The sequence below is a fragment of the Lycium barbarum genome, chromosome 7 (genome assembly GCF_019175385.1).
Source record: "Lycium barbarum isolate Lr01 chromosome 7, ASM1917538v2, whole genome shotgun sequence".
Classification (NCBI taxonomy): Eukaryota; Viridiplantae; Streptophyta; class Magnoliopsida; order Solanales; family Solanaceae; genus Lycium; species Lycium barbarum.
Window position 1 is genome coordinate 92,784,821 of NC_083343.1, and position 20,878 is coordinate 92,805,698.

General features: G+C 40.8%; 2 protein-coding genes across 2 annotated transcripts; both read right to left on the reverse strand.

Moving 5' to 3' along the window:
• Positions 1–4,421: 4,421 nt before the first annotated feature.
• On the reverse strand, positions 4,422–5,734 carry LOC132601599 (uncharacterized). The gene is made up of 2 exons (XM_060314680.1): positions 5,147–5,734; positions 4,422–5,057 (listed from the first exon to the last, which is right to left on the reverse strand). The coding sequence occupies exons 1-2, from the start codon at positions 5,732–5,734 to the stop codon at positions 4,422–4,424; spliced, it is 1,224 nt and encodes a 407-aa protein (XP_060170663.1).
• A 1,202-nt stretch (positions 5,735–6,936) lies between these two features.
• LOC132601600 (uncharacterized) lies at positions 6,937–19,341 on the reverse strand. Its single transcript, XM_060314681.1, has 2 exons — positions 19,095–19,341; positions 6,937–7,022 (listed from the first exon to the last, which is right to left on the reverse strand). Exons 1-2 carry the CDS (start codon positions 19,339–19,341, stop codon positions 6,937–6,939), a joined length of 333 nt encoding a protein of 110 aa, XP_060170664.1.
• Positions 19,342–20,878: the final 1,537 nt, after the last annotated feature.

The window sequence follows — 20,878 nt, forward strand, 5'->3', positions numbered from 1 at the left end:
CCCCGTCATCATCTTTTTCTTCTTGCCCATAGACCGAAGCTGGCATAGAATTCTTGGCAGATTTGTTGGATGTAGTTGCCGGGGTGCTCAGTGAATCTCATCTAGTTTTGCCTCTCGAGTTGCTCCAGTATCCAAGAAGAGTGTTCCCGAATCCCCTTCAGGAGTATCTGCTTCTTAGAATTGAAGGAACGTTTCTGTTCATAACGCTCCTTCACCCCCGAAATTTTTCAGCGTAGATCTTCCTCATATTTAATCCGAGCGGCCAGCCGCTCCTAGAGTGTCTTTTCCCTAGGGGTATCTACTGCAGGTGTAGAGGTTTCTATTTCTGGAAGTGTTGTTCCTTCCGGTAAATACTTTTTTCATTTTTCGGTTCTGTTCTTTTGGGCAAGAGCTTTGCCTCGAGTAATCCTGTATATCACAACACCCAGCAAGCCATGGTTATCGTTAAAAAAAAAAAAATATGGTGCCAAATCAAGTGTACAAGGGTAAAAAAAGTGGGCAAGATTTGAACGTGGGCGGTCTGCACTTAGAGTATGCGGACCGCACAGCAACATGTGCGCTGCGCACAATGAGTTTGCGAACCCGCAAACTCATCACCAACTGCCTAGAAGTAGGGAGGTTACTGCCCCAATTGAAGTGGGAGTGTGCGCACCGCACACTGAGTTTGCGAACCCGCAAACCCCTCGCCAACTAGCAAAAGAAGGGAACCTTTCTGCCAGTTTTGACTAAGGAGTTTGCGCTCTGCAAACTCAGTATGCACTCACGCATACCCAACGCACAGTCCTAGTCTAGTAAAAGACCATTCTAACCCTACTCGGAGTTGGCGACGGAGATGCGAACTCGTACACTCAGTTTGCGGTCGCCAACTCCGTCATCTTCTTCCCCAATCATACCCTATCGCCATTTTAATGGATTTGAAGCACCAAAAACCCCCCTCGTCAACCCACACAGCAAGGTTGACACTATCCATTATCATTTTAACTCATCAAACAAACTCAAGACTACCAATAAGCAAATAAACAAGCAAAACTCCCCTCCCCCACAGACGAGTGGCCACCAAACAGCCACTATAGCAAAAATAACCATCCTAGCTAAAGTCTAAGGGTAAGATTTTCACTCTTAGGAAAAATAATTTCAAGAAAAATCAAAGAGTTGCATACCTTAAGAATCTATGAATGCTCAGAGAAGGATGGCGTCAAGTGATAGCCAAGCACGCTTAGCACAAAATTAAGGGATGGGTCGTGAGGAGGAGGCGGTGCAGGGATGTGGGAGCAATCAGGATGGACGATTTCGGGGAGAAGGGGGGTGGTGACATTTAAATATCTCAAGAGGGGGAAAAAGAGCGAGAGAGGATAGAAAGACGACAAGACACAACCCCTTTTATACTCACGCCACTTTGCGTTAAGTGTGCGACAGCACATTAAGTTGGCGGTTCCGCATACTCTTCGTAAGTGGCCTTACCTGGCGTGGTCCCTTCTTGTAGATGCAGACAAGTATGCGGCCGTACACTAGAAGTGCGAGGTCGCATAAGGTCCGCCATCTTGCCATTTTCGCTTGACTTACTGTCCTTTTTTTGGGCTGGAGTTTGCGGCCGCCAACTCGTGATGCGGTCTCGCATATAGGTCGCACTCCAGCCACTTTTGTTTTCTCAATTTCCTCAGTTCTCTCAATCAAATCTCCTTGCAACCTTGATTCCTGCACACTTAACACCTGCAGAAAAACCAAAAGAGTTAAAAACATGGGTTGCCTCCCAAGAAGCGCTTGATTTTACGTCGCAGCACGACGGTTTTATCCATTTTATTTTATGGTTCATTGAGGTAAGCCGAAGTAATGCTTAACCCTTTACCCGTTCACTTTGATTTTATTCCTACTTGGGCACACAAGTTCAAGTGCTCCATGTAAGAACACTTGGGTGATTTCAAATTCACCGGACCACTTGGATTTCAACTTTCCGGGAAACAACCGGAGTCTTGAGTTGAATAATAACACCCAGTCCCTGGGACTGAACTCTCTTTGCAAGATCTTTTTGTCATGGAAATGATTCATGCGGGCTTTGTAGATGGAATAGCTCACATAGGCTGTAAATCGGAATTCATCTAGCTCATTTAGTTGATCCATCCTTAGTTGCGAAGCATCTCCCCAATCAAGATTCAAAAATTTTCAATGCCCAAAGTGCCTTGAGTTCAAGTTCCACCGGAAGGAAACAAGCTTTGCCAAAAAACAATTGATAAGGAGACATGCCGATGGGTGTTTTGTATGCAGTTCAGTATACCCATAGAGCATCATCCAACTTTCTCGACCGATCAGTCCTATTCGCGTTAACTGTCTTGGAGAGGATGCTCTTGATCTCCCGATTCGACACCTCAACTTGACCACTTGCTTGAGGATGATAAGGGTTGGCCACTTTATGCTTTACTCCTAATTTCTCAAGAAAAGCTTTGAATAAACGGTTACAAAAGTGAGTACCCCCATCACTAATAATGACCCTTGGAGTTCCAAACCTTGAGAATATATGTTTTTTCAAGAATGCAGTGACACTCTTTCCTTCATTATTGGGAAGCGCAACGGCCTCCACCCATTTGGACACATAGTCCACTGCCACAAGGATGTATTTGTTGTTGTAGGAGCTCACAAATGGACCCACGAAATCAATACCCCATACATCAAACAACTCCACCTCAAGAATTGGTGTCATTGGCAATTCATGCCTTCTAGAAATACCCCCCTACCGTTGACATTGATCATATGCTGTCACAAAGTCATGGGCGTCTTGGTGGATGGTCGGCCAATAGAACCCACTTTGGAGGACTTTTGCCGCTGTTCTTGAACTACTATGATGACCACCAACCGGAGATGAGTGACATGCTTCAATAATGGGCATCATTTCTACTTCAGATATACACCTCCTTATGATATTGTCGGCGCAAACCCGAAATAGATATGGCTCATCCCAATAGAACTTCTGGACGTCATTCAAGAACTTCTTCTTTTGGTAGAAGTTCAAATCCTCGGGCATGATGTCACTAGCATGACAGTTTGCAAAGTCGGCATACCATGGAATCATATCATATGGCCCCGCCATCACTTGCTCATCTGAGAATGATTCATTTATTTCAAGACCATCCGACGGATGCCCGCTCTTTTCAAGGCGAGACAAATGGTCCGCAACTTGGTTTTCACAACCTTTTCGATCTTTGACTTCAATGTCAAATTCTTGCAAGATAAGGACCCAACGTATTAACCTCGGTTTAGCATCTTTCTTTGTCATGCAGTAACGTAGAGCCGCATGGTCAGGGTGAACAATCACATGGGTTCCCAACAAGTAGGCACGAAACTTTTCGAAAGCAAACACAATAGCAAGCAACTCTTGCTCGGTGACTGTGTAGTTCATTTGGGCACCATTTAGAGTCTTGCTTGCATAGTAAATCGGGTGGAAGATCTTATCCCGCTTTTGACCGAGAACGGCCCCCATGGTAAATCCGTTTGCATCACACATCAAATCAAAGGGTTGAGACCAATCCCGTCCAATGATGATAGGAGCCGATGTGAGTCTTTCTTTCAAGCCCTCAAATGCCTTCAAACAAGCATAATCAAATACAAACTTTGACTCTTTCTCCAACAATTTGAATAGGGGGTTGGCTATTTTTGTAAAGTCCTTGATGAATCTTCTATAAAACCCGACATGCCCAAGAAATCTACGAACATCCTTTACGGAGATTGGGGAAGGAAGCTTGATAATAACCTTAATTTTATCTTGATCAACCTCAAGCCCCTTTTTCGAATTTTTTTGCCCCAAGACAATTCCTTCTCTCATCATGAAGTGACACTTCTCCCAATTTAGGACCAAGTTTGTCTCTTCACAACGTTTCAATATTGGGCAAGATTCTCCAAGCATTCATCAAAGGAGTCCCCCATCACAAAAAAGCCATCAATGAAAATTTCAATGGACTCCTCTACCATGTCGGATAAAATGGACATCATGCAACGTTGAAATGTTGCGGGTGCATTATATAGCCCAAAGGGCACTCTCTTGAAGGAAAAGGTCCCATAAGGATAAGTGAAAGTGGTTTTCTCTTGATCCTCAGGGGAAATGGTGATTTGGTTGTACCTGGAATAGCCATCAAGGAAGCAATAATAATCCCTTCCCGCAAGCCTATCAAGCATTTGATCCATGAATGGCATTGAGAAGTGGTCCTTTTTTGTCCACTTATTCAACTTCCGATAAACCATACATACCCGCCATCCGGTGACCGTGCGAGTGGGAATCAATTCATTTTTAGCATTTGCAACCACGGTGATTCCACCCTTTTTGGACACGTATTGAACCGGGCTAACCCAAGAGCTATTCGATATAGGGTACACAACACCGACATCTAACCACTTGATAATCTCGACCTTCACAACCTCTTGCATAGGAGGATTCAACCTTCTTTGATGTTCAACACTTGGCTCACATTCTTCATCAAGTTGAATTTTATAAGTACGAATACCGGGCGAGATCCCTTGGATATCCGCAATACACCAACCAATAGCTTTTTATATCTTCTCAAAATCACTAGCAACCTTTCTCGTTGTTCATTCGTCAACCGGGCGGAAATAATCACGGGTAATGTGTTGTTAGGACCAAAGAATCCATACCTCAAGTGTGAAGGAATAGGTTTGAGTTCCAAGGTAGGAGGCTCAATAATGGAAGGCTTTGCAGGAGGAGTAGCACGGTGATCTAAGTCAAGATCAAGCTTCTTTGGATTGTAATAGTATGACCCCAACCCAATCAATGTATTAACCGTCTTCTCAAACTCTTCATCATCTTCCCCCTCATATTTCATTATCACCGCTGCCGAGATATCACCCACATGCTCATGCTCAACGGTTGCATCCATGGCTTCATCTATCGTATCAATAACCGACACAACATTCATATACGCCGGTTGTTTCATTAACTTGCAAATATGGAAAGTGACTTCTTCATCATTCATCCTAAATTTTAGGTCACCCCTCTCCACATCCACAAGAGCACGCCCCGTGGCCAAGAAAGGTCTCCCCAAGATTATGGGTACCTCAAAATCAACTTCACAATCCAAGATCACAAAATCAGTCGTAAAATGAATCGATCAACCCTTACAAGTACATCATATAGGATACTAACCGGTCTCTTCACGGCTTTATCCGCCATTAGTAATCTCATTGTTTTGGGTCGGGGAGTGCCTAACCCCAATTTGTTGAAAATAGCAAGCGGCATCAAGTTAATGCTTGCTCCAAGGTCATATAGTGCTTTGCCAAATTTATACAATCCAACTGTGCAAGGGATGGTGAAAGCTCCCGGATCTTTCTTCTTTTGAACCAAAGCTTTTGTCACAATAGAGCTACAATGATGTGTAACTCCCATTGTTTCAAAACTAGTATGCCTCCTCTTGGTCACAAGATCTTTCATGAATTTTGTATAACCGGGCATTTGTTCAAGTGCTTCCACCAAGGGAATGTTAATTGAAAGCCCTTTTAACCTCTCTATAAATTTGAGAAATTTTCCATCATCTGCTTTCTTTGTGAATCGTTGAGGAAATAGAGGAAGAGGCTTCATAACGGGCGGTGAAGCCCTTGGTACCTCGTCTACCGCTTCCTCGCTTTTTGAAGCATCATCAATTTTCGGAGCATCTTCAACAACAATGGGCTTTTCAATACTAGCACGCTTCTTCTTTGGAGTTACTTCTTCAACACAAATGGGTTCTTCACCCATTTTCTCATCATCAATCAACACATCATCTTTTACCAATTCCTTTTCCCCAATTGTTTTGCCACTCCTAGTAGTAATTGCATTGTATTTATGATCACCATCATTCCTTGGATTTGCAACCGTATCACTAGGGAGTGAGCCTTTTTGCCTTTGGTTGAGGATAGCTGAGATTTGTCCAAGTTGAGACTCCAATTGTTTAATGGAGGTGGAGTGTGAACTTACAACTTGCTATTTCACCTCATCTCTTGTCTCCTTGCAAAAGTTATCAGTGGATTCCGCTTTCTTCAACACTCTTGACAACATATTTTTGATTTTTGAACTAGCGGGATCGCTAGTAGGTGGTTGACTAGAGTTTTGTTGATTCCCCTTTGGAGGGACATACGGATTTGAACTCCGATGATTGTTGTAGTTGTTGTTGTAACCCCCTTGATTGTTGTCGCGATTATCTCTCCAACTCGAGTTACCTTGATCCTTGCTCCAACCTTGATTCCCTTGACCTTGCCGCCGAGATCCTTGATTAGGACCTTGGTAGTTTGTCCGGGAACCCACCTTGTGATTGTTGATATAACCTGCCTCCTCATCGTACATTTGGAAGCATTGCTCATTCGGAGAACCCCCTTCACAAGATCCTACCACATTCACCGCCTTACTTCCACCACTCATGACATGTTTTGTAAGAAGGTCGATTTGAGTGACAAGTTTTACCATGGACTCATCTCTATCTCCCTCCTTCTTAATCATCTCATGAGTGAGCACATTATTGGAGGACTTCCCTCCACCTACTTCCGACTCCCTAGTATGCCATGCTTCATTAGTCTCATTCAATTTATCCAACAATTCACAAACTGTGGCATAAGAGTTATCCATAATAGATCCTTTCGCAATGTTGTTCGCCACTGATTTGTTGACCGAGTCCAAGGACCTTTAAAATATTTGTAGAAGCACACTATCGGGCAACCCATGCTTGGGACAGCTTCTGACTTTGTTTTTACGGAAAAGGGCCAGATAGACCCCTATACTATCGGAAAAGGGCTAAATATATCCCTCGTTATACTTTGGGGCCAAATATACTCCTACCGTTATATTTTGGGCCAAATATACCCCTCATCGGTTAAAGTTATCCAAGGTGGACATTCGATCCTACGTGGCTGCCACACATTCGATGAGGTGGATGCCACGTCGCATGCCACCTCACCTAACCCATTTTACCCCTCCCATCTATTTATTCTTCCACCATTAAAATATCCTTCCCCTCCACTACCATTGCCACCATAACCGCCACCATGACCGCCTATTCAAATTCCAAGCAGCATCACTAAGCAGATTTCAGCACGGGAGGTCTCTGTAGCTCCGGCGCCGGAGCTGGCTTCTCCGTGCCGGTTTCCGGTGCTTTGATCGGAACATGCTTTTCTATCTGTTCACTTCATTGAGGAATTAAAACTCAAGGCTATGATTTTGTTTTTTTTTTTGGAGTGAGATGATTATAGTTCACTTCTTTGTTCGATATGATTGGATTTATAGGTCTATTAATGTAATCAAAATGCTTCTATTCGATTGGTTCTTCTGCGATTGTATATGGATTGGTATTGATTAATATCTGAATGTTCGTAAAAGGTTTGCTAATGGATTGTGATTCGTTTTGCTTTTTTTTGCATATCTTAATTTTTGTTCAATTGGACTTGGATTAGCAATTGTTTCTGGGGCTATTGATTATGAGATTTTTTTATTATTATTCGAAGAACAAAGGGTTTACTCTATTTTACATTGCAATTGTCACGACCCGACTAAAGGGCCATGACGGGTACTGATACGCTCAAATTACACCTATTAATGGTATAACGCGGACGTTGTCAAATATAGTAACCCAACAAGGTTGGGGTCGAATCCTAAAGAGAACAATATGTAAGCAATTTAAGCAGATTAGGAATTATCACTAACAATAGCTAGACCGAACGCATCAATGGTGGTTTTTGATAAGGTTTTGATAAAATAAGGAAATACAAATTCTAATCTAGAAAGCAAGTAAAATGATCAATGGCCACAAGTAAGGAATTAAGGAATCTATTTCTCAAGTAACGATCCAATCTATTTCACGAATTATAAATAATAGCAAGTTTATGTTATTTAGCCTCGGATAATGACTCTAAATTAACTTCTCCCGAAGATTAACTAGACTACCCAATTGAAGATCCCTCAAGGAATTAGGAGCATTAAGAACGCCCGAATATGTCTACAAGTGGTATCGCCTATTCCTAGGTCAATTTCCATTAGATGAGGGTTAACGCCCCAAATTCATGTTAATTATTCTATCCCAACCCCGTTCTTCCTCTTCCGAGTTTCAAACAAAGTAAATGGGCGAGTCCTAGAGTTAGTTAATCCCTTGAGAAACGTTAAAGAACAAGAATAATTAAAAAAACAAGAACTTACTTGATTAAAAATAATGTCGATGAATAAATAATCAAAACAAGAGTATCAATCTCAATTGTCACAAAGAAATTTCTATAAATGATGTTCAAATAAAAGAAAGAATATTTACGTAGGAACCCTAGCCTCCAAACTTGAGTTTTATGCCAAAGATCTCTAGAAATTGTGGCTTATGAAATATTTATAGATGTAGGAAAAAGTCCAAATAAAATAACTGAGTCCAAAACAAACTAGGAAAACTTGTCCAAGCCACAAAGGGATTTGTTCGCTGGAAAACTTGCGTCCAATAACACTACACCGACGGCCTCGCACAGTAACACTAGAATGTGCACATTTTGAATATATTGCCACATAGACAAAGTCTATACGTTTTTTCATTCTGGTCCCATATGCTTGCAAATTAAATTTCAAATGCTCTCCTTTCTTCATGGGCAATCCCAAATCATGATAATTATCAAAAATCACTTTTACTCCTCTGCTTGCCTTTTTATTAAATTTTGCTCCAAATCTCTCCAATTTTGTAATTATTTATTTCTACACAATAAAAATATTATACTAAGCACAACGCAAAACAATAGTACTCAAAAGAAGATTAAATGTATTAAAATGTGAGGCAGCAATGAGTAAATATATGTATTTTTGGTCTAACATCATCACCCCACACTTAAACTCTTGCTCATCCTCGAGTAAGCATTAAAATCACTTTTAATAACTCAAGCCTAGGAATACCACTACTTTGATTGATACCAACAATTAGGCTCTATAGCAATTCAAACCATCAAATATATACTTCCTGATCATCATGCAAGATATACAAATCAACAAACAAACAACAAACGTCTAACCTCCTAATCTCATAGATAGACTCTAACTCATCAAATTTAAGCTCGCTCACCTACTCTGTCAAAGAAATCTAATAACATCACCTATCTATCATGAAACAAGTGACCTCACAAGAAGAAATAGTCCACACACTCAAATCAAAGAATCAAATGTAAATTAAGGACTTAGCATCAAAGCACAACTCTCTCACTCAAAAAAGAAATTCACATGTATGCACAAAGAACCATAGGCTTGCCCATTATGTACATCTCTACTAATTAAGTGTGCTTGAATAGAATCAAATAGGACTTTAACGGGTTGTAATGTTGGCTAGGGGATGGGTAGGAAAACTATGTAATAGTGACTTACACTTCCCTAAGCACTTTACAATTTTAGAATTCATCACCCGTCATTTTCATCTTTTCATTTTATTTTTAGCCCTTTCTTCATCAATTTTTTTCTCTAGTAATTCTCATCATATCAAGAACGTTTCAATTTTTTTTTTTCAAGCAACTTTTTTTTTCACATTCTTTTTAAGAGGGCCCTTTCATCAATTTTGCAACTATCATTGGTCACCATTTTTCACTTGACCATCCCTTTTCTTCATATTTATCAATTATATCACAATCTATGCTACAGTGCTCAAGGAAGCAGGGTGTAAAAACGAGGAATTCAACAAAAGGATCAAGGCAAAAATTATGTCTAACAAAAGAACGACCACAGGCTCAAAGGGCTAACTAGTGGTACAATATCTGAAAAGGCTAAAATTTACAAGACATATCAAAGAAAGCCTATTATCATCTTCTAAACAGAGCAACGCTTTTTATTTCGCTTCAATATCATGCAGGATAAGTTCTAGACTAAGATGCAAAACATAGAATATTTGCAAGAAATCCTCACAACACATGGCACAAGTCTCAATCAGGATGGATCAATTCTATTCTAGGACAGATAGGATCATGACGAACTACAAAATAAGAAAAGCTATATACAGAGTGACAACCATAAGTTTAGGTGTCAGAAATTCTGCTATCTTTTCGTTACTCAAGCACTCACAGGAAAGTATAACTCAAGCTCAGGCCCAAATATGCTGGTACCAAACAAGTCAAAACGGGTCTTTCTTCTCTCTCCTTTACTACTCCTAAAATAAAAAATTAATCCGAAAAAAAAATAAATTACCCGGTTCAAAGCCCCCCCCCCCCCCCTCTGGAAAGAATCGAGGCCATAAGAAAACCAAAGGGGGCGAATGATGTATGCCGCTAAAAGAGAAAAAGAAGCTATAAAAGAAAAATATAACAACGAACAAAGAAAAAAATCCTTTTGAATTTTTATTAGTTTTATATATATATATATATATATATATATATATATATATATATATATATATATATATATATATATATATATATATATACATACCTATGGCATAATCATCCTTGACCTCAAAAATCGGAAGTACCCACCCCACACTTAAAAATATGCATTGTCCTCGATGCATGTATAATAGAGAAAAATTAAAACAAGGGTGAAAAATACTCCCTGAGACCCTGTAGGGCCTAGCCAGCAGCATAATTCTCAACGTTAAGGGTCGGGATGACCCCACACTTAAGCCCAAACATGCTCCTCAGCTTTCAACTTCGGGTACTCAGATTTCCCCTAATCTGCAAAATTAAAACAAAACAACACGTGACAATATAAAAATAAAAATCTAAAACTATTACACATTGGGTTGCCTCCCAAAAAGCGCCTTAGTTAATGTGGCGGCACGACGTGAATCAACTTTACTGCTTTTCTCGCCATTTGGAGCTTATGAATTGGGCACCCAACTTGGATTCAAGTTTGTGACCACGAGCGGCGGGGGGTGGTAAGTAGATGAACAAGCCAAGCATAATATTTTTCATCTTACACTTCTTGGCTTTCAAGTGAGGAATGTCGTTCTGCCTTCTTGAGTTTTCAAATTGCAGGATATATGGCTTTTGAACTTCTTGAATTTCAATATCCTCTTTTTCCCCCGGATTGGAGTCAACAACAACCATATTTTTCAGAACAATGGTTGACTCCAATTTATATTTTTCTTTGGCATTCCCAATAAACTCATCTTTATGATTGACCCCCAACAAAGGGATTACCTTTTCAAATTGAGCATTGGGGAGTTCATATTGATTCTCATCTGGATCGAATGCCCATGGCAGATTTTCTTCTTCTGTCATCAAACCAAGTTGGAGACTAGTTTCCAAGTATTCTTCTAAGACTTTTTAATTTTCGTTACCCTCATTAAGCAGACATTCCAACATGAGTTCGAACTCACCAATTTGGCCATGCTCACAATATAAGTCAAAATCACTACCAGACAAGTTTTAATGGAAAGATGCCATTTTTTTTTACAAATAAAGTAAAATACAGAAAACAACTATACAAATATTCACAGGTTCGGTTCAAAGGAAGTTAGCTTATTTCCTAAATTAGCCAAAATACGCCAATTGTTCCCCGGCAACGGCGTCAAAATTTGATGCGCTCAAATTACACCTATTAATGGCTTAACGCGGACGTTGTCAAATACAGTAACCCAACAAGGTTGGAGTCGAATACAACAGAGAACAATATGTAAGCAATTTAAGCAGATTAGGAATTATCACTAACAATAGCTAGACCGAACGCATCAATGGTGGTTTTTGATAAGGTTTTGATAAAATACGAAAATACAAATTCTAATCTAGAAAGCAAGTAAATTGATCAATGACCACAAGTAAGGAATTAAGGAATCTATTTCTCAAGTAACGATCCAATCTATTTCACGAATTATAAATAATAGCAAGTTTATGTTATTTAGCCTCAGCTAATGACTCTAAATTAACTTCTCCCGGAGATTAACTAGACTACCCAATTGAAGATCCCTCAAGCAATTAGGAGCATTAAGAACGCCCGAATATGGCTACAAGTGGTATCGCCTATTCCTAGGTCAATTTCCATTAGGTGAGCGTTAACGCCCCAAATTCATGTTAATTATTCTATCCCAACCCCGTTCTTCCTCTTCCGAGTTTCAAACAAAGTAAATTGGCGAGTCCTAGAGTTAGCTAATCCCTTGAGAAACGTTAAAGAACAAGAATAATTAAAATAACAAGAACTTACTTGATTAAAAATAATGTCGATGAATAAATAATCCAAACAAGAGTATCAATCTCAATTGTCACAAAGAAATTTCCATAAATGATGTTCAAATAAAAGAAAGAATATTTACGTTGGAACCCTAGACTCCAAACTTGAGTTTTATGCCAAAGATCTCTAGAAATTGTGGCTTATGAAATATTTATAGGTGTAGGAAAAATCTCAAATAAAATAACTGAGTCCAAAACAAACTAGGAAAACTTGTCCAACCACAAAGGGATTTGTTCGCAGGAAAACTTGCGCCCAATAACGCTACACTGAAGGCCTCACACAGTAACACTGGAATGTGCACACTTTGAATATATTGCCACATAGACAAAGTCTATACATTTTTCCATTATGGTCCCATATGCTTGCAAATTAAATTTCAAATGCTCTCCTTTCTTCATGGGAAATCCCAAATCATGATAATTATCACAAATCACTTTTACTCCTCCGCTGCCTTTTTATTAAATTTTGCTCCAAATCTCTTCAATTTGTAATTCTTTATTTCTACACAATAAAAATATTATATAAAGCACAACGCAATACAATAGTACTCAAAATAAGATTAAATGTATTAAAATGTGAGGCAGCAATGAGTAAATATATGTATTTTTGGTCTAACATCAGGTACCCGGAGCTATCTACCGAACACCACTCATCGTGCTACTATCGTCCCAACCTGAACACATATAATCTCCAATATGATGCTTACTGTGGACTGATCATAAACTATTCTGTAAAACATATGCATACATACATAAGCCCTCATGGCAGCAAAAGAATGATATACAAGATATACAATGAGGGTCGCAAAAATCTACTACCTACACACAAGCATCTACGAGCCTCTAACTGAGATACTGAAATCACAAAGGCGGGACCGGACCCCACCGTATCCAAGTATATACTCAAAATAATATATCAAAGTTGCACCTCCGGAATATAGAGGTGCTCCTGTGCAAGCTGATCTGGCTCCTAGGAAGCAGGGTCATCTTCCTGTCTACCTGTAGGCATGAACACAGCATCCAAGGAAAAGGGCGTCAGTACGAGCAATGTACTGAGTATGTAAGACATGCATCATAACATAATAAAGAAACAAGAAAATAAGAGGTAAGAAGATAATCGGTGACTACTTGCCTCTTAAGGCGGAGTCATGCATGCAAGCTTATAAAGTAAATATCATCATATCATATATTGCTGCAGAACGTGCATCCCGATCCATATATCAATTTATTGCCGTGGAACGAACGGCGATCCATTACCCATATATCCCGCGTCCGGGACGGTATCATAATGTACTAGCTGATCAGGTGGCTATGGGTCTATAGCGCCTCACCTTTCCCCATGTCCCCCATATACATATACGTATCATATACATATATAATATACGTAGCATGAATGAGAGCCCAAATAAAAGCTACGATGTTATCGGAGTGACGTAAGGTCGTGAACCTCCAATTACTCTATGGCCTCATCGTCATCGTTGCGTCTCACCTTGAAGGAACTAACATCATGAGGTGAGACCACAACGAAGAATAGCATCAATCGAATAATAAACATAGGGATATCGACTTCATGAACACATCTTTATCATCGTCACTGTCATGGAACATGTCTCATAAGAAACTCTCAAAGATCTTTAACTTCCATTCTTAGGGATATAAGAAGGTCATGGAAGTATAGAAAAGAATCATAAAACAAGAGTCATGCCTTAGAAAGAAGTGGACTATCCTTACATACCTTTATATCTCCTTAACGATGTCGACTAAGGGCTCTCCTTCTGGGCTCACAATTCTACATACAAAATGATTCGTACGAGGATTAGATTGTTGGAAGTATACTTAAGCTTAAACTAAAGCAGCTAAGGCTAACGAAAATTGGGCAGCATTTCCTTTGTTTCGACCACCTTTCCTTATATATTAAAACAGCTCCCAAACATCACAAGGACACCCATGATATCATAATACGTAAACTCCTTCGAATTAGACATTATTCAACTTCCAAATTCACCTCCAAGATCCTCCATAACCATAACTATAATACATCATCATGTTTATCATTCATATAATACTTCCTCAATATCATTAGTGTTATTCATAACAAGATTATACTCATATTATACCATGAATCATAACTCAACTACCTTTCAACCCAACATACCATTATTTGCATATTTGAGTTCATATTCTATATTTGTTTCTAATTCAAGTTCTTCAACTATTCAACAGCATCAATAACATAAAACAATTGTAGAACTCACCTTTTTGTTGTGTAGAAATGATATTTGAATAAAAGTACTCCACTTGAGAAGAACTCAACTCCAATACCAAAGAAATTCATAACTTTTATCATCCCTAGGAAGCATCTACACCTTTGATTCTACAATTCTTGATGTTTGATCTTTGTTTCCCCTTCTTGGATATGTGCTAATGTGATATGGAGAAAATTCTAGAGGTTTAGAGAAGGTTGGAGAAGTGAGAAGTGAGAAAAAGAAAAGGAAACCGTGTATACATAAAAATAGAGTTCGGACCCGACCCAAAACCTACGGTCTACTATACGGACCGTATAATTTATACGGTCCGTATAATGGACCGTATGTTTCTTCCAGTAATTCATCCTTCACTGGAAGGGTTCTACGGTCAGGTATACGGGTCGTATAAAATATATGGTCCGTATATGTGACCGTATAATCCCCAATTTTTTCCAAATTCGTTCTCGTCGCTTCATTTGATCTCGAATCCTTATGGAACCTTCTTGGTACTTGTGTAACACCTCCTTAACGATCTAAAGAACATTATAACTCATCCTCAAGACCTTACTAAATATCCGTTAATTCGATAACAATGTAATCCTTTCCAAACATAGCTTATACTCCATTTCCTTTGACGAACCTAGCTTCACCAAGTCTTATAACTTAAAAATCTTATCGTATATGCCCTAAGGTTGCCAATCACCCTCTTATAGTCGTGAAGACCTCATGTTCGCCTTAAGCTGACGTTAGTCTATTCACGACTCAACGACATGAAATTGCGGAAGTGTAACACTCCCCCCCCCCCCCCCCCCCCTAAGAACATTCGTCCTCGAATGTTAAATTCTCGGGAATTCTATAGAAATTTCGCCAAAGTTTCCCCTGTAATTTGGCACTACCATCCTGTCACAGCAACCCAAAATAACTTTGCCACAACAGGGCTATAGCATCAACAACAAGAACGATGGTCACACACGGCCCAAAAGCGATAAAGAAAACATTTCATACCTGAGAGCACTGGCGACTCATCTTGAGCCTCCTCTGGGGATGGGAATAAATATGGATATTTGGATTTCATAGCTTCCTCGGCTTCCCAAGTCATTTCTTGTTTGTTATTATTCTTCCACTAAACCTTGACTGAGGCAACCTCCTTGTTTATGAGTTTCCACACTTGTCTATCTAGTATGGCAATAGGCATTTCTTCATAGACCAATTTTTTGGTGACTTGAATGTCGCTTGTGGGTACTATCTTGGTAGGATCTCCAACACATTTATGGAGCATCGATATGTGAAAAACTAGATGAACTGAGTTAAGCTCTGGATGTAAGTCCAATTCATAAGCCACTTGGCCCACTTTGCGTACAATCTTCTAGGGTCCGACGTATCGAGGACTGAGCTTTCCTTTCCTACCAAATCTCATTATACCTTTCATTGGCGACACTTTCAAAAATACCCAATCATTGATCTGAAATTTCAAATTCTGTTGGCGATTATCCGCATAAGACTTTTGGCGGCTTTGGGCTGTCAATAACCGGTCTCAGATAAGCTTAGTCTTCTCAACCGCTTGTTGGATCAATTCTGGGCCTATTAATTGTGTTTCTCCCACTTCAAACCATCCAACGGGCGATCTACATTTTCTACCATATAAGGCTTCATACGGGGCCATCTGGATACTGGCATGATAATTGTTATTATATGCAAATTCAATAAGTGGTAAATGATCTTCCCAGTTACCTCCAAAGTCCAATGCACAGGCCCGCAACATATCCTCTAAAGTTTGAATGGTGCGTTTAGCTTGTCCAGCAGTCTGTGGGTGGAATGTAGTGCTAAATTTCACTTGAGTGCCCAATCCTTCTTGAAAGGACTTTCAAAATATGGTCGTGAACTGTGCTCCTCTATCAGTAATGATAGACACTAGGATGCCATGGGGTCGCACTATCTCCTTGAGATATAATCTGGCATAGTCCTCTGCTGAGTATGTAGATCTGACTGGCAGAAAATGTGCTGATTTTATGAGCCTGTCTACAATCACCCAAATAGAGTCGTATTTACGCCGAGAACGAGGTAAACCCACAACAAAATCCATATTGATTGCTTCCCATTTCCAGGTTGAATTTCCATCTCTTACAAAAGCCCTGCCGGTTTCTGGTGCTCAATTTTCACTTGTTGACAATTCAAACATTGGGCCACAAACTCCGCTATATCTCTCTTCATTCCTTCCCACAAATACATTAATTTGAGATCATAATACATCTTTGTCGCTCCTGGATGAACAGAATAACGAGAGTAACGGGCTTCTTCCAGAATTTGTTGACGTAATTTCGCGACATCCGAAACACATAGCCTGTTTCGGTACCTGAGAATTCCATCTGCAGCGATCTCAAATGGTGACTTCTCTTTTTGGGAAAGTGTATCTCTATAATAGCTCAATTTGGGATCCTCATATTGGCGTCTTTTTACTTCTGCGTCTAGGGACAGAATAGCTGGGTTAAGCACAGTAACTCCTGTATTGCCCAAATCCATTAAGCGAACTCCTAGACTAGCTAGCTGGTGGAGCTTACGAGCTAGTTCCTTCCTTTTCGATGGGACATCACATCGACTACCCATATATTTACGGCTAATGGCATCGGCTACCACATTTGCTTTTCCAGGATGGTAGAGAATACTCACGTCGTAGTCCTTCAATAACTCTAACCATCGCCTCTGTCGCAGATTCAATTTCTTTTGTTTGAAAATGTATTGAAGGCTTTTGTGATCCGTGTAGATATCCACATGGACACCGTACAAATAATGCCTCCATATCTTTAAAGCATGAATGACCGCAGCTAATTCAAGGTTATGGGTCGGATAATTCTTCTCATGTTTTCGCTACTGCCTGGAAGCATAGGCAATGACCTTACCGTGTTGCATCAGTACGTAGCCTCACCCGACATCAGAGGCATCGCAATACACTACATAGCCCTCTAATCCTTCTGGAAGCGTCGGGACTGGGGCTGAAGTCAACCTGTCTTTCACCTCCTAAAAGTTGCGTTCACAAGTATCGGTCCACCAAAATTTGACCGCTTTCTGCGTGAGCTTCGTCAATGGTGCTGAAATAGAGGAAAACCCTTCCACAAATCTTCTGTAATAACCTGCTAGTCCTATAAAGCTACGGACTTCTGTAGGTGTTGTAGGCCTTGTCCAAGTCTTCACAGCCTCAATCTTTTGGGTGTCAACCCGAATGCCATCGGCTGAGATAATATGACCCAGAAAAGTTACAGAGTTCAACTAGAATTCATATTTTAAGAATTTAGCATATAATTTGCGAGCTCGAAGAATTTCAAGGACAGTACGCAAATGTTCCGCATGCTCTCCCTCTGACTTAGAATATACCAAGATGTCGTCAATGAACACAATTATAAAGAAATCTAGGAATGGCCTGAACACATCATTTATCAAGTTCATAAACACTGCTGGGGCGTTAGTCAAGCCAAACGACATCACCCGAAATTCATAATGACCATATCTAGTTCTGAAAGACATCTTTGGAATATCTTCTTCTTTGACCCTCACTTGATGGTATCCTGACCTCAGATCTATCTTGGAAAACCACTTGGCTCCTTGCAATTGATCAAATAAATCGTCGATCCTCGGAAGTGGATATTTGTTCTTTATTGTCACCTTATTCAGCTGCCTATAATCGATACACATCCGCAAAGATCCATCTTTTCTTTCTTATGAATAAGACAGGTGCTCCCCATGGCGATGAACTAGGCCTAATAAATCCCTTCTCGAGAAAATCTTTCAACTGTGCTTTTAGTTCTTTCAATTCTGCAGGAGCCATTCTGTAGGGAGGGATGGATATCGACTCAGTATCTGGCAACACATCGATAGTAAACTCAATCTCTCGCTCTGGTGGAAGGCCTGGAAGCTCGTCTGGAAATACATCTGGAAACTCATTTACTACCCAAACGAATTGAAGAGTCGGCAATTTTGCTTCGTTGTCATGAACCCAAACTAGATGATAAATGCAGCCTTTGGCGATCATCTTCCTTGCCTTGAGGTAGGAAATAAATCTGCCTCTTGGAGATGCAGTATTTCCTTTCCACTCTAGGACTGGCTCTCCCGGAAATTGAAATCGAACTATTTTGGCTCTACAATCTACATTGGCATAACAGAAAACTAACCAGTCCATGCCCACAATGACATCGAAGTCTAACATTTCCAGTTCAATTAAATCAGCTACAGTGTGCCCGCCACACACTATAATCACACAGTCTCTATATACTTGTTTAGCTATTACTGGATCACTAACCAAAGTAGACACTTCAAAAGGTTTGATTGGATCGGGTTTTATTCCAATATGACCGGCGATCTAAGGAGTAATATATGATAAGTTAGAACTCGGATCAATCAATGCATATACATCGTAAGAAGATACTGTCAGTATACTTGTCACTACATCGGGAGATGTCTCCAGATCCTGTCGTCTGGCCAATGCATAAATACGGTTCTGGGGACCGCTCGAACTAGAGGCTCATCCTCTGCCTCTGCCATGGCCCGCTGAAACCTGGGAAGTCTGCCCTACAGGGCGCACGGATGACGAAGAACCTGCCGCTGAACCTGTGGGTTGGGCCTCATCCCGGCCGCTCCTCAATGGACAATCACGCATCATAAGGCCAACTCGGTCACAAGCCTAAGCATTCGAGCCTCGGCGACACTGATCCGAATGTAACTTACCACATTGACTGCACCGTGGTACCGGCGGTCTCCTCTGGCTGGAATCACCACGGTACTGGGAACCTGAAGGTCCCGAACCCTGATTCGGCCCAGAATAGATGGGGTGATCAAACCTCTGGCCCGCAAACCGAGGGGATGCACTAGATGCAGACTGGCCTGAATATCTGGAATATTGTTGCCCCTGGCCTCCTCTATACTCACTACCAGCACCCGCAGATCTAGTCCTATTACCGTGTCCCCTATCCATGTCTCGCTCATCCCTATGCGGTTGTTGTTGCTCCTCTAGATTTTGGGCATGTGCTTAAATACGCGAGATGTCCATTCCTTCCAGAAGCGAAGCTGTCAAACAGTGTTTAAACAAGTGTGACCCTAAGCCCCTCACAAATCGATGTACCCGATCTCCCATGTCCGCTACCATGGCCGGAGCATATCTATCCAATGAATTAAATCGAAGACTATATTCTTGGCCACTCATATTTCGTTGCTTGAAATTCAAGAATTTATCAGTGCGAGCCCGATGAATCTAAGGTGGCAAATAATGCCAAATAAAAGCATCTACAAACTCTTGCCATTTTGGGGGAGGTGCATTTTCCCCTCTTGAAGAAAGCCAATTGTTATACCATAAAACAGCTATGTCCCGGAGTCTATAAGAAGCCAACTCCATGGACTCGGTATCAGAAGCATGAATGATTTTCAGCGTCCTCAACAACTCATCAATAAAACCCTGTGGGTCTTCATCCGGTTTCGACCCAAAAAATTCTGGAGGGTTCAAGCTCATGAAATCACGGGCTCGGGCACTGGTCGCCCTATCACTTAGACCTGCACTCTACCGCTGAGCCTAGACGGCAACTAACTGAGTCAACAACTGGACTGCATCTTGCAAGTCCTGATCTGGAGCAATAGGGGAAGGAGCTGGGGCCCTCTCTTGCTCCTTTGCTGCTGGAGGAACAGGAGTGGGAGTGGTATGCGAGGGAGTAGCACTCTGAGCCTCATTATGTCCCAACTCGACTGGAGGTTCTCGATTGGTTCCTTCTCCAGCGGCATTTAATATCGTGCGGATTTACTTCTTCCTTGGCGGCATCGCTGAAATCATAACGCACAATTAGAATAAGAGGAAATCTTACATTATGGCTCTATTGCACGATCTATGAAAAAAACGAACGGTCATTATTCCTAAATGCCCCGCAGCCTCTTGTTTATAAGTGTGGCGCGCTTCACACTCATAAACAAGACTCTACTGGACACGGCTCGTAGACACATCCTAGGACGAACTGCTTTGATACCACTCTTGTCACGACCCGACTAGAGGGCCATGACGGGTACCCGGAGCTATCTACCGAGCACCACTCATCGTGCTACTATGGTCCCAACCTGAACACATATAATCTCCAATATGATGCTTACTATGGACTGATCATAAACTATTCTGTAAAACATATGCATACATACATAAGCCCTCATGGCAGCAAAATAATGATATACACGATATACAATGAGGGTCGCAAACATCTACTACCTACACACAAGCATCTACGAGCCTCTAACTGAGATACTGAAATTACAAAGGCGGGACAGGACCCCGCCGTATCCAAGTATATACTCAAAAGAATATATCAAAGCTGCACCTCCGAAATATGGAGGTGCTCCTGTGCAAGCTGATCTGGCTCCTACGAAGCTGGGTCGTCTCCCTATCTACCTGTGGGCATGAACACAGCGTCCAAGGAAAATGGCGTCAGTACGAGCAATGTACTAAGTATGTAAGGCATGCATCATAACATAATAAA

What these genes read in the sequence shown, in the direction of transcription:
- LOC132601599 (XM_060314680.1), bottom strand. Translation starts at nt 5,734, where the DNA reads ATGGGTGAAGAACCCATTTGTGTTGAAGAAGTAACTCCAAAGAAGAAG. An exon ending in ATAAAGCCGTGAAGAGACCG is followed by an intron (nt 5,058 to 5,146) that starts GTTAGTATCCTA and finishes GTTGATTTTGAG; the next exon opens with GTACCCATAATCTTGGGGAG.
- LOC132601600 (XM_060314681.1), bottom strand. Translation starts at nt 19,341, where the DNA reads ATGGATAGGGGACACGGTAATAGGACTAGATCTGCGGGTGCTGGTAGT. An exon ending in ACCACGGTGCAGTCAATGTG is followed by an intron (nt 7,023 to 19,094) that starts GTAAGTTACATT and finishes GAATTTGAATAG; the next exon opens with GCGGTCATGGTGGCGGTTAT.